Source organism: Arvicanthis niloticus, chromosome X (genome assembly GCF_011762505.2).
Source record: "Arvicanthis niloticus isolate mArvNil1 chromosome X, mArvNil1.pat.X, whole genome shotgun sequence".
Taxonomy (NCBI): domain Eukaryota; kingdom Metazoa; phylum Chordata; class Mammalia; order Rodentia; family Muridae; genus Arvicanthis; species Arvicanthis niloticus.
In genome coordinates this window covers 55,692,235-55,706,263 of record NC_047679.1, presented here as the reverse complement: position 1 = coordinate 55,706,263, position 14,029 = coordinate 55,692,235, and the positions used below count along the sequence as shown (strand labels likewise).

Genomic DNA, 14,029 nt, shown 5'->3' with positions numbered 1-14,029 from the left:
TGGCCTGGAACTTGCTAAGTAGTTCCAGACTGGCCTTGAACTCACAAGTTCCCAACCTAAGCCGCAGTGGTCTGGGATTACAAGCATGTAGCACCATGGCTAGCTTATCTTGAACACTTTTCCGTTATAGAGGTATGCCTGCCTAAATGCAGAAATTCAGAGTTTTTAAAAATGGGAAAGTTGAGTCTGTAGGCAAAATCATCAGTGTTTATACGCTGAGATAACACAGGTCTACCACTGGATGGAGTTGAAGAAAGAATATGTTGTATTAAAAAAAAATCACTCAATCATCAGTTATAGGAGCCAGTGAGATGGCTCAGCAGGTAAAAAGGTGCTTGTTGTGTGTGCTGGTTTGAGTAACAATGGGTCTCATAGGCTCATATATTTGAATGCTTAGTCAACAGGGAGTGGCACTACTCCAGAAGGAATAGGAGGTGTGGCTTAGTTAGAGGAGGTGTGTTTCTCTCTTCTTGCTGTCTGAGGAACCAGATGTAGAACTCTCAGCTACTTCTCCATCAACATGTCTGCTTTTATGCTGTCATGCTTCCCACTGTGAGAATGGATTAAACCTCTGAACTGTAAACAAATTCCAATTACTTTCTTTTGTAAGAGTTGTAGTGGTCATAGTGTCTCTCTTGTCAGCTATAGGGCACTGACTAAGATACTGCAAGCCAGGAGAGTTCAGTCTTGGAAGACCATGTGAAGGTAGCTGGAGTGAACAACTCCTGAAAGCTGTTTTCTAACCTCCACACTTTTGTGGTGTTACATGAATTCTTCATACACATTTCATGCATACGCACATATATTAGTTAAATTTTTAAATTAAAAAATCGGCAATTTTTTACTTTTGAAGCAGTATGGTGCTTCATTATTCATTTCTTGCTGCCAAGCCTATATGGACCTGAGTTTGATTCCCGGGACCTACATGGGGAAAAGAGAACCACCTCAGCAAGATGTCCTCTGACCTCCATACACTTACCGGGGCACATACACACACAAAATAAATATAAATAAATATAAGAACTATATAGAGAGAGATCGCTGTAGATACCACTGGGGTGAGGAGCCAGCTCAGTCAGTGAAGTTCTTGCTACACAAGCACAAGCAAGAAGGCTGAGTTCATTCCCCAGAATCTGGTGTTGTGACAAGAGTTTAATACTAGTATTGGGAAGATAGAGAAAGGAAGATCCCTATGACTTTCTGACCAGTCAGTCTAGCAGAATTAGGAAGCCCCAAGCCAACAAAAGACCCCCATCTAAAAATAAAAACTAAAAAAATCAAGCAAAAAACCCACCAAGGTTGACAGGTCCTGAAGAACATCTGGCCTTTACATACACACACAACTGAACACTCACATATGCACGGTTTTAAAAATAATTTTTAAAATAATATTACTCAGGAGAATCTTAATGTAACCCATTGTCTTAGGGTTTTACTGCTGTGAACAGACACCATGACCAAGGCAAGTCTTATAAAAGACAACATTTAATTGGGGCTGGCTTACAGGTTCAATCCATTATCAAGGCAGGAACATGGAAGCATCCATGCAGGCATGGTGCAAGAGGAGCTGAGAGTTCTACACCTTCATCTGAAGGCTGCTAGTGGAAGGCTGATTTCCAGACAGCTAGGATGAAGGTCTTCAAACCCACACTCACAATGACACACCTACTCCAACAAGGCCACAGCTACTCCAACAGGACCACACCTTCCAATAGTGCCCCACTCCCTGGGCTGAGCATATACAAACCATCACACCCATGTGCTAGGTTTCCATTGCTGTGATAAAACACCATGACCAAAGGGCTGCAGAGATGGCTCAGCAGGTAAGAGCACTGACTGCTCTTCCAGAGATTCTGAGTTCAATTCCTAGCCACCACATGGTGGCTCACAATCATTTGTAACGGGATCTGATGCCCTCTTCTAGTGTCTGAAGACGCTACAGAGTACTCATATATATAAAATAATTCTTAAAACAAAACAAAAACCTTTCCACAACCAAAATGGTTTATTTCTTCTTACAGGTATTAGGTCACTCTTCTTCACTGAGGGAAGTCAGGACAGGAACTTGTCAGGAACCTAGAGGCAGGAACTGAAGTAGAAGCCACAGAGGAACACTGCTTATTGGCTTGCCCCTCAGGGCTTGCTCAATTTGCTTTCTTACACAATCCAGAGGTGGCACCACCCACAGTGGGCTGGGCCCTCCCACATCAAGCATTAATCAAGAAAAGTGTCTCATAGATTTACTTACAGGTAATCTGACAAAACAAACAAACAAACAAAACACCCCAACCAGGACAGCATGCAGTGAACATAAAAGAAAAGTTTCCTTTTTTTTGTCCCCACCCTCCAGGCAGGGTTTCTCTGTGTAGTCCTGACTGTCCTGGAACTCACTCTGTAGATTAGGCTGGCCTGTTAACTCAGAGATTCACCTGCCTGTGCCTCCTGAGTGCCACCACCTGCTGGCTAGGAATAGTGTTTTTATGTTAAAATTTTTCCCTTTAACTAGGAATTGGAGAATACCTGCTTAGTTTAGCACAGACAACTTCATGGGAGAATTAAGTGCCTTTTTTCTAATTTTAAATTAGACCATTTAGTTTATGTGTGTGTGTGTGTGTGTGTGTGTGTGTGTGTGTGTGTGTGTGTGCGCGCGCACTCGAAGCATGCATGTGGAGGTCAGATGGCTGCTTTTATGTCATGTTGTCAAAGCTAGTCATTTGGGAAAAGGGAACCTCAGTTGAAAAAATACCACCAAATCGCTCTGTAGGCAAGCCTGCAATACATTTTTTTAAACTGATGATAAAAATAGGAGATGGCCTGACACATTGTGGGTGGTGCCACCTCTGTGTTGGTAATCCTTGGTTCTAAAACAAACAAACAAATAAACAAGCAAATGTCAATCCAAACAGCAGGCTGAGAAAGCCACGAGGAGCAATGTAGCACTTCCCCACAGCTTCTGCTTCAATCTCTGCCTCCAGGTTCCTGACCTGACTTTCTTCAGTGATGGACTACAGTGTGGACTATAAGTGAAACAAACCCTTTCCTTCCCAAATTGCTTACGGTCATGGTGGTTTTTGCAGCAATAGAAACCCTAACTAAAGCAAAGGACAAGTTATAGTTACCAGTTCTCTGTACCATGTAGGTCTCAGGGACTAAACTCGGGCTATCGGGTGTAGCAGTAGGCACCTTTTCCTGAGAAACCTGCAGACCCGAAAGTACCTTCTTTGACAGACATTTATTTAAAGAGAAAGTTGAAGAGCTGGAGGCTCGGCTCAGAAGAGAGCTTGCTGCTCTTGCAAGTGACCTGTGAAAGGTTCCTCATGCCTACCATTTAGCTACAGCCTTAGGCCTATAAGCTGGACATTTCTACTTGCATTGGTTTCCAGCACCAATGTCAGGTGGTTTACAACTATCTCTAACTCCATATCCAGGGGCTCTGATGCCCTCTTTTGTCCTTTGTTGGTACCCACACACATAGGCACACTCAGAAAAACACACATACACCTTAATAATAAAAAATAATCTTAAGCAGAAAGTTGGTGTTAAATGGCTACTTGGTTACCATGTACTATATTAAGACAATACCTGTCCTGACGGATCAGGGTTGACTAAGTTGAATTATCCTTTTCATGTACTAATTCACCTACTAGATGCCCAAGGTTTTCAGGCCTGAAATGACTCCTCTAAAGATGGTTTCAGAGTTAATTTATGGAACACACTGAGGGTCAATATTAGTCTGGGGAAAATGGGAATACAAATTAAAAGGAGTTTGCATGAGTCATCGGTGAGAAATGAAAGTGACTGTATTACATACTGTTACCCACCCGATCTTACCTATGAACCCACACTATGAACGTGACGATTATTTCATATACCTTTTAAAGAGATAAACAAAATATAAAACTTATTCACTCTTTCATATGATTTTATTTTCTCCCTTCAACCATAATAATATGATATCCAAATTTTGTTTTAACTGGTGGGTCTGTAAACACAGGCTTATCCATCCCACTTACAGGCAAAGCAAATGCTGCTTCTTGAAATGGGCCCACCATGGATCCTCTGGTCATCCAACCCAAGTCACCCTGAAAAATCCAAAAGATATATAATACCAAGTGGCCTTAAAAAAGAGAGCAGTTCTGCTGTAGCTTCCAAGAGTTCCAATATAAATACAATGGCTCCCTGGGCTGTATTATTCATCTGGCTATGTAGACACTGTCTCACAGGGACAAATGGGAGGAAGAATCTAAGACTGGATGGGGCAGAGTATTCATAATCCTGCTGCATTGGAAAGTGACCTGTGAAAGGTTCCTCATGCCTACCATTTAGCTACAGCCTTAGGCCTATAAGCTGGACATTTCTACTTTTCTTGAAACAAAGATATTACTAAAATTAATGACAGAATATTCAAATGATAAAGAGAAACATACCCCTTGTCTGGCTTTATCTTCACTATATTGTGTGGCCACTTCACTGAATCTCATCCCAGACTTTAACTTTTCCATGGCTTCCATGATTTTCCCATGTTTTTCACATAGAATATGTCTGACCTATAAAAGAAAAGCATATCCTGTTACTACTTGGAGAAGAAAATGAATCTTCCTGTACAAGAGTCACATCTGTCGGGCAGTGGTGGCGCATGCCTTTAATCCCAGCACTTGGGAGACAGAGGCAGGCAGATTTCTGAGTTAGAGGCCAGCATGGTCTATAGAGTAAGTTCCAGGACATCCAGGGCCACACAGAGAAACCCTGTCTCGAAAAAATAAACAAACAAACAAACAAAGAGTCACATCTGAATTATCTCTGGTAACTAAAAAACAACACCATCTAACTCAGTCACTGAACATACTACAAGTTTGCCCAGTGGAGTGACTGCCACAAACCCATTTCTGTATCAAACAGTAGCTCAGAACCCTAATTTAGATGGAAAGTGGGCAGTAGCCTATGGGAATCTCCTACCCCTCTCCATGTACCTAAATGGTAACTGGAAGAAGAAATGTAATGTTGAGTGTTTGGGTCCTGGAGTCCAATCCCAGCTCTCTTCATGACCTTGGACATGCTTTTAAGCCTCTGAGACTGTTCTCATGTGATTATGGAGGAAGCTACTCAACCAGTATCAACAAACTGCTGCTGCCTGAGTTCAATCCCCAGGACCCACATGGTAGAAGAAAAAAACTGACTCCTGCAATTGTCTTCTGGCCTCCTCTCTGCCTGAAGAGGCCAGAGATACCAGAGATACCAGATTCCCTTGAACTAGAGTTATAGTCAGCTGTGAGCTGCCACCTGACATGGGTTTGAGGAAATGAAATCAGGTCCTCCAAAAAGCAGTCATTTTAACTGCAGAACCATCTCTCGAGCCCAACAAACACCATTTAAAAGAAACTTATTCCTCTTATTGACTGTGCATGTTTGTGTACAGATGCATGTGTACCATAATACTCAGGAGGAGGTCAGAAGACAGTTGCAGGAGTCAGTTTTTCCTTCTACCACCTGAGTCCTGGGGATTGAATTCAGGTCATAAGAGTTGCTGGCAAGCAGCTTGTATAGAATGTGTCTAGTCCTATCTAGAGGAGACAGGTATGCAAGCTGGACAGCAAAGGACAGCATGCTGGGGACAAGCATGGCTCAGATGTCAATGTGATTTAACTACAGCTTCTAGACTGGTTCTCACTGAGCATGGTGTACACCCATAAACCCAGCACCTAAGAAGCTGAGAGGACAATCATGAGTTCTAGGTCAGTCCTAGGTACATAATGAGTTCAAGGTCAACCTGGGCTAAGAACTCTAAATAAATAAACAAGAAAGGGAGGGAAAGGATAGAGGAGATGCAGGGGATGTAACCCGGGGCACCAAGGAAAGTAACTGTAGTTGATAAGAGTTGAAGACCAAAGCCTTCTACTCCTTGGTAAACTATTACATTTAATAGTTAACAATGAAATTAATTATCAAACTAATTTAATTAATGACTAAATAATTTAATCATTATAAATGTTATTATGAAAATAAAAACTTTTTAAAAAAATTGTGAAATCAGCACATTTTCATTTAAGGGATTTTCAATTCCTTTGTTGTCCATCCAGGTCATTTATGTTCAAGATTCTGAAAACAGAACTTTCTCAAAGAAAGATGCTTAGTTCAGTTATGTTATTAGCCCTTTATTCTTTTATCTCTCCTTGAATTAAAGACAACTTCAAAGTGCTAAGTGCTTTACATGAATGGATCTCATTAAATCCTCACATTAGCAACCCCTGAGACTAGACTGGTGTTAGTTTAACTCTGGCAGCACATTTGAAAAACCTCCAGAGCTTCTTAAGATATTCAGGGCCAGGCCACAAGTCCAGAGATCCTGATGCAGCAGACCTGAGGTCCCCATGGGCACTGGAAGGTTGAGCTCTTCAGGTACATAACAAGCTCAGCTCTCTCTCTCAACACCCAGGTTGAGAACCACTGGCCCCAGTTACCTGCTGACTGTAGCACAGTGCTAGGTGGCTTGAAGGAATGAGAAAGGGCTGCTGAGCAACACTGAGGGCCATCCATGGTAAGGTTACAAATTGGGTTTGGGGTTCCCATTACCAAGTCTGGGTCTCCCTAGGAGGGCCTCACAGTTTGGGTTCTGTTCAGAGAAAGCAGCCCACTGGACTGACCCCACTTTGAGATCTAGCAGGTGAATGAGTATGAGGAAAAGCAGTCAAGGTTCCTTAGTGTGAGGATGAAGCCCTTAGAGGCATTTCCATTTCTGAGATTTAGAGGACAGAACATATGGAAGCCTAGGAGGTGCTGAGGAGTAGGGCTGGTTTTAGAACCTGAAATCTATCTGAACAGATAGGAAACAGAAAGAGGGAGTCTCAGCAGGTATGACTCAGAGCCCTTAGTGACATAGGAACAGCACATGGTTACAGGAGTGTGGTTGGTTCTAGGGCTCTTGTGGTGCCCGAGCATTTGAAAACAATAGAAATACTAATGTCCTTTAGCAGGTACATGCTAAAACAGATGTGGTACTTGTAATATCATGAAACAGAAATTAGCAACACACAGTAACAAACTACTGTTGAAACAATATGAATGAAACCACCAAAAAATTACACTGTGCAAAAACTGGCACTCGCCAAAGGTCATAACTATATGATTCTATCCAATGTGACATACTTAAAATTATTAAGAATTGGGTATAGTGGCACATGCCTTTAATTCTACCACTTAGGAGTCAGAGGCAGGTGATTTCTGTGAGTTTGAGGCCAGCCCAGTCTATATAGTAAGTTCCAGGACAGTCAGGGCTACACAGGGAGACTCTGACTCAAAATGAAAACACACACACACACACACACACACACACACACACACACACACACACAAACACAAAGTAGTAACAACAAAAAACTCACCCAAAATGGGAACAGAAAGACAAGGGATAGGTTAGAAGCCTCTAACTCCAGCATTTGGGAGGTAGAAACAGGGGGGTCAGAAATTCAAGGCCATTCTTTGCTACATAATGAACTTAAGGCCACCCTGGGCTAAAGAAGACTCTGTCTCAAAAAGAAAAAGTATGTGTGTTGGGGGGATAGAAGTAGAGGCAGGAGGAGGGAGGTGTCTAGTTATAAAGGGGCAACGGGAGTGATTTTTATATAGGGTGGAATTCCGGCTTGAGGGGTAGCTCAATGTTCTGTATCACTGTCAATATTCTGACCATGCCATTGAACTATATAGTTTTAGAAGATGTTAATATTGAGGAAATCAGGGTAAAATTATACAGGCATTAAACAAAAAGCTTAATAAAAACTTAACCACAGCTGGGCAGTGGTGGCACATGGCTTTAATCCCAGCACTTGGGAGGCAGAGGCAGGCAGATTTCTGAGTTCGAGGCCAGCAGCAGGAAGTGAGCCAAAGATACACAGAGAAACCCTGTTTCGAGAAAACAACAACAACAACAACAACAAAAAAAAAAAAAAAAGAAAGAAAAAAAGAAAAAGAAAAAACCAAAGGGGAAAAAAAAAAACCTTAACCCTAATCTACCCTCTTGCCTATTACATGCCACTCCTTTCCATTTATCTACCATATAGAGCCACACTGGACTTGGCTCTTTGAGAGGGGACCAGATGGCTACTTAAAGCTACATGTGCTGCAGTAGTCAGTAATCTCATAGGTTGGGAGCTTTGAAAGTCAGTACAATTCAGTGAAGAGTGCACACAGCCTGAATGACCCTAGAGCACCCATTATGAAGCCCAACATGCCAGCTCTCATGAAGCCCAACAGAGCCAGATGCCTCCCATCCCAGACTGTAACAATGACCACCTCATCTCCCACTATATCTCTGAGGCATAGGTGTACTGAACAGAACAGCTCAGATCACATTTTCTCCCCATCTTTCTCTCTTCCTTTTGTGCTGCATGTGTATAGTTGAATTTATAGGCAGAGGCAATAAAATCTATTTTTTTATCTCCTGTATACTGACCCAAATATGGAAACTCCTTGTTACATAACTATAGTAGTACAGTTCTGTTAGCAGACACCCCTCTGGGATTGGGTGCTTAAGTGCTTCGAGTAGTTATTTGGGAACTGTAATAGTTTATATATGCTTGACCCAGGGAGTGGCACTATTAGAAGGTGTGTCCTTGTTGAAGTAGGTGTGGCCTTGTGGGCAAGGGCTTAAGACCCTCACCTTAGCTGCCTAGAAGTCAGTCTTCTACTAGTAGCCTTCAGATGAAGATCCAGAACTCTCAGCTCTACCTGCACCATGGCTACTTGGATGCTGCCATGTTCCTGCCTTGATGATACTGGACCGAGCTTCTGAACCTGTAAGCCAGCCCCAATTAAATGTTGTCCTTTATAAGACTTGCCATGGTCATGGTGTCTGTTCACAGCAGTAAAACCCTAACCAAGATAGGGACTATCTCCCACCCATGGTCAAAGTAACAAATCTATGTGCATGTGTATCCGGAAGCCAGAAGATAATCCTTTCTAGGATGCTATCCACCCCCTTCATTCTTTTCAGACAGGGTCTTTCACTGGATTGAAACTCACCAATTAGGCTTAGGTCCTTTCTCAAGCACTTTACTGACTGAACCAAAACCCCGGTCCCTAAGATAGCACATTAAAAAAAACAGTGCTAGAAGTGTGAAAATTCTACCTTTTAAAAGTGAGACTGGGCCGGGCAGTGGTGGCGCACGCCTATAATCCCAGCACTTGGGAGGCAGAGGCAGGTGGATTTCTGAGTTTGAGGCCAGCCTGGTCTACAGAGTGAGTTCCAGGATAGCCAGGACTACAGAGAGAAACCCTGTCTTGAAAAACAAAAACAAACAAACAAACAAACAACAATAAAAGTGAGACTGGCCGGGCAATGGTGGTGCATGTCTTTGATCCCAGCACTTAGGAGGCAGAGGCAGGTGGATTTCTGAGTTCGAGGCCAGCCTGGTCTACAGAGTGAATTCCAGGACAGCTAGGGCTATACAGAAAAACCCTGTCTGGAAAAAACAGAAGAAAAAAGTGAGACTAGTTTTTTTTGTTTTCAGTTTTGTATCATTTTGACTTTAACTTAGTTTTTAAGCCTCATAGGTAATCATAGGTTACTCATACATACTATCTTTTCTATGCGCGTGCGCGCACACACACACACACACACACACACTTACCTTAATACTTTACATGGAAAAAGGAGACACATAAGATAACTCACCTTTACTGCACTGCCACCACCTTTAGGACCCTGAGACTTCTTGTCAGCACTGTCACTCCCAGAGGCTGCACTTCCTTTAGAAAAGAGAGGATAGGAACTCATTTCAACTGTACTTTGACATTTATAGATAAGTCCAACTCATAACACAAGGTACTCCATCCATTTCAATCCCCAAGTTCCAAAAGACTACATGGTGAGTCATGCAATCAAGTTAACTTACTCTGTGACTCATCTCTAATAACAGGAAATGTGCCCTACAGAATACTTCACAGAAAATAAAGAAATGAGTGTGGGCATGGATGAAAGAGCTCCAGAAGCCTGGTCCAAATTCTTCAGACCCCATTCCAAATCTTGCCTTTTAATGGCAGAACACTAAACACTGCCATTATATAAAATTATATAATTTCTATTATGTTCTGTGAGTGTGTTTGACACTTGAAATTCTTTTTTTTTTTTTTTTTTTTTTTTGGTTTTTCGAGACAGGGTTTCTCTGTATAGCCTTGTCTGTCCTGGAACTCACTCTGTAGACCAGGCTGGCCTTGAACTCAGAGATCTGCCTGTGTCTGCCTCCCAAGTGCTGGGATTAAAGGTGTGCACCACCACCGCCCGGCACATCTTACTACTCTTAAGTTTTGTGTCAAAGGCAGCATATTAAGTGTTAGAGGTCAAGGGGTCTAAGACTAAATTAAGTATTTAGTTTAACAACTGTTTCCTAAATAATTCCCAAGTTCCAGTTCTTGGGGGTATAAGGTAAATAAGATTCATAGCTGCAGCCAAGGAACTCACATCCTAGTGAGGAAGACAGAACACTTTCTGAGGATCCAAGAAGTGAAAAATTGTGGAAGGGTGTTGTGGTAAATCTCCAACCCAAATAAGACTGGTCAAAGAGCAGGGCGGTGGTGGCCCACGCCTTTAAGGGAGGCAGAGGCAGGTGGATTTGTGAGTTTGAGGCCAGTCTGGTCTACAGAGTGAGTTCCAGGACAGCCAGGGTTACACAGAGAAACCCTGTCTCCGGAAAAAAAAAAAAAGCCCAAAGACTGGTCAAAGAAAACACAACTAAATAATTATAAATATAAGCTGCACGCCTAGATTGGGCAGATTCACCACTACACTACTCTATTCCCCAGCTATGAGACCCTTATCTCTTTCGGCATCCTCCTCCATTGTCTTCCTCCCCAGTCTTAGTTGTTCTCCCTCTTCCCACCAACCTTTATATCTCCACCTCCCCTTCTACTGCCCAATCACTGGCAGTAGCCTTTATTTTTACAAATGAAGGTGGGCAGAAGGTTCACTAGAATTCACCTGTGTATTGACTCACTCCTCCTCTGCAGCTCTTCACCGGGAAGGGGAATTAGCATCAAAATACAAGGCCAGGGCTATCCACAACAGAAGGGGACTATCTTTTATCTACCCAGGTACTATTTACTGGGTGAACAGGAGCTGACCAGCTAAAGGACAATGAACTCCTGGTGACCTCAAACTCAGATCCTCCCCTCAGCCTCCCATGTGCTGGGGTATGGCTTTGTGGTGCCTCAGCCATCCTAATATCTTTCTTTAAAACACCTTGGTTCCTTATCACTCTACTACACTCCATTCTCTGGGTTCCTACAACCACAATCTTAGTTCAGGCCAACTCTCTCTCTTACTAGAACTTCTGAAATGATCTCTTTAAAGGACCTCCTGGACCCTAGCCTACCATAATTAACATCATATACAGAACAACCCCCATGATTTAGTCTTCTGCTTTAATTTCCCTCACTAGTTTATTTGTACTGAAGTTTTACTTCAGCAATACTATACTACAAACTACTTTTGGGCCTCGACTCTCTGGGTCAAATATGCTTTACCCTATTGCTGCTGCTTATCTCGGCCTGCCCAAAGTATCTCCAGTTTGTTTCTTTACCCTCTTTCCACCTTTCATAATATACCCCTCAGAACTACATTCAGCAGAGCACTTTGAAGCTACTATCTTCCCCAGTTTGTCCAGGTAAGACTAAGAGTTGTCTTATTTTTCTAACCTGAAAGCACAATGATGTGCCCAACACCCGTCTTCAAGAAATGAGTCCCTCTTCATGGGAGGGGATACGTCATGTTAGTTAAAAGGCCTACATGGACCACTAGTGTAGGCTTCCTTTTATTGCTGGCGTTTCATTAGATACAATTTTAGCGGTAATAAACCCCTAAAATAGCAGCTCCAGGTCACGAGGAACCATCCCCAGCAGCTTCTATTGCCCGCCACCACGGTCCCTGCACTGAAACCTCATGTATATCCTGAACTACAGCAGCCCCCCACGCACTTATCTTTTCTGACTTACCACAAGAACCCAAACATAAACCATAGCGGCTCAGGGTGCTCCTGATCGATCACCCTGCTGTCCGGCTTATGACCACCTCCCCCACCCCCAACTGCCGGTCTACTCCCGTCCTTCTCCGCATCCACCCCTACGCCCCCTGATTGTCTCGGCTGGTCTACCTTTCCCTCCTTTTCCAGAACCACTTTTCCCCTTCGGCGGCATCTCTTAAGCTTGCGGTTGAACTCTCCGGCCAACTGTTCCGGTGTTAGCAAAAGGCCCCTTCAGGCCCCACAGGTATGTCCTAAGCAATGCCTGAAAGCAGCTTCACAATCAACTATTTCCGCTGCGGTTCCGGAATCAGGCATAGCTTGGGACAGACTCAGCTCATTGGTTCTTTGACCTATAGGAACTAGAGATGTTTGACCAATAAGAAGCCGAAGCCCTATGGAGAGGCGGGGATAAAGGTTGCCCAACGACGAGAAAGCCCCGCCTCTGTTCTGTTCTTAAGGCTTTTACTTGCCCTCATTTGTACCCGTTCTGTGCTCTCTCTCTCGCCCCGCCCATTTTTTCTGTGCATGCGCACTGAGAACCTCTGGCCACTGCAGTTCCTTGGCGTGGGCTTTGCTAATACCTTGGGGATGTTAGACAAAGGGATAGCAGAGCCAGCTTAGATAATGGCCTTCTTCTCCTGTCCTCTCACAAACACAGATCTGCACTCCCTAGTGGCTTTATTTATTTATTTACTTATTTATTTATATTTTTGCAGCAGTAGTTGATGGGGTACAAAAGATGGAATTTTTTAAAAAAGACTTTCATCCCATTGCCTGCCATGGAGAAACATTGGAAGCAGCCTAAATTAATTTTAAAATAACGATTATAAGCTGTGTGTACAGAAATAGCCTTAAGGAAGATTATAGACCAAGATGTACAATGTGATTTTTAAAGTTATATATCCTGTAGTACATTATACATGCACCTAAAAGACAGACAAGCCATTAATGCTGTTCAGCAGGATAGCGTGTGACCACTGGTGTCAATCTATATAGTCATTCATGTCTCTGTATTTTCCAAAATTCTTTTCTTTTTTTCTCCCTCCTTCCCTCTCTCCCTCCCTCCCTCCCTCCCTCCCTTTTTTCTTTTGATACAGAGTTTCTCTGTGTGTAGCCCTAGCTGTCCTGGAACTCGCAGAGATTTGCCTGCCTCTGTCTCTCACTGCTGGGGGTAAAGACATGTGCCACCACCTCCTGGCTCAAAATTTGTATGACAGCACAGCATAATGCAATTTAAAACTTGAATTCTGGAAGCACATAGCCTGCTTTAAAACCCCTTCTATTAGTCCTGTGACCTTGAAGATGCTCTTGGGCTCAGTTTCCATCTTCTGGGAGATGAAGTTGGTGATGTATCTGCTTATAGAGTATCATGAGAATTAATTTCATAGTCAATAACTAACTCAGGTCATTTACTTAAGATGAATGGCTTTCGAATTTGCATCCCGATATGCTCTTGTTCTCCCTTTCTCACTCAATCACCCTTTTTGAGATGAAGCCTTGCTTAGTAGTCTAGACTGTTCTGGAACTTCCAATGTCCTCCTGCTTCTGCCTCCCAAGTGATGGGAATATAGTCATGTGCCACTTGGATACATTTTTCTCTTTCCCCACAATCCTTCCCTCCTTCACTAATAAATTTTATATATGACACTTTTCCCTCTATTCCAAGAGATCACTGTCCCATCATGGCTATCTGACTCAGCTTAGTTTTTTGTTTGTTTTTGCAATACTGGTGATAAAATTCATGGCCTCACAAAAGCCAGGCAAGAACCTCACACCCCAGGCTAGAAGTTTGGGTTTTTTCTTTTGTTGTTGTTTGTTTTAGATAGGATCTCACTATGCAGCCCAAACTGTCCTTAAATTTCCAGTCCTCTTGCCTCTGCCTCCCGAATGCTAGATGATTGGCCTGTCCCACCAAACTAAGCTAAGTTTAGCTTTTGAATAGTCTCTGCTGGACTTGAGGGTGACTCATGGGCCCCTTCGTTTTATGATGCTGTAACTTCTAACTGCATTTTGGTTCC

General features: G+C 42.9%; 1 protein-coding gene across 2 annotated transcripts; it reads right to left on the bottom strand.

Moving 5' to 3' along the window:
• Positions 1-3,901: 3,901 nt before the first annotated feature.
• Pin4 (peptidylprolyl cis/trans isomerase, NIMA-interacting 4) lies at positions 3,902-12,309 on the bottom strand. 2 transcript variants are annotated; one of them, XM_076918226.1, is made up of 5 exons: positions 12,141-12,236; positions 10,970-11,000; positions 9,668-9,741; positions 4,428-4,547; positions 3,902-4,082 (listed from the first exon to the last, which is right to left on the bottom strand). In XM_076918226.1, the coding sequence occupies exons 4-5, from the start codon at positions 4,509-4,511 to the stop codon at positions 3,924-3,926; spliced, it is 243 nt and encodes an 80-aa protein (XP_076774341.1). In that variant the 5' UTR covers positions 4,512-4,547; positions 9,668-9,741; positions 10,970-11,000; positions 12,141-12,236; the 3' UTR covers positions 3,902-3,923. The 2 variants fall into 2 exon arrangements, with proteins under 2 accessions (XP_076774341.1, XP_034341559.1); XM_034485668.2 differs by lacking the exon at positions 10,970-11,000 and having other exon boundaries at positions 12,141-12,309.
• Positions 12,310-14,029: the final 1,720 nt, after the last annotated feature.

Excerpts from the sequence above, each read along its gene's own strand:
- Pin4 (XM_034485668.2), bottom strand. The coding sequence starts at position 12,183 with ATGCCGCCGAAGGGGAAAAGTGGTTCTGGAAAAGGAGGGAAAG. Across the intron at positions 9,742-12,140 it reads TTCTGGAAAAGGAGGGAAAG|GAAGTGCAGCCTCTGGGAGT; the intron begins GTAGACCAGCCG and ends TCTTTTCTAAAG. Across the intron at positions 4,083-4,427 it reads AAGATAAAGCCAGACAAGGG|GGTGACTTGGGTTGGATGAC; the intron begins GTATGTTTCTCT and ends TGGATTTTTCAG.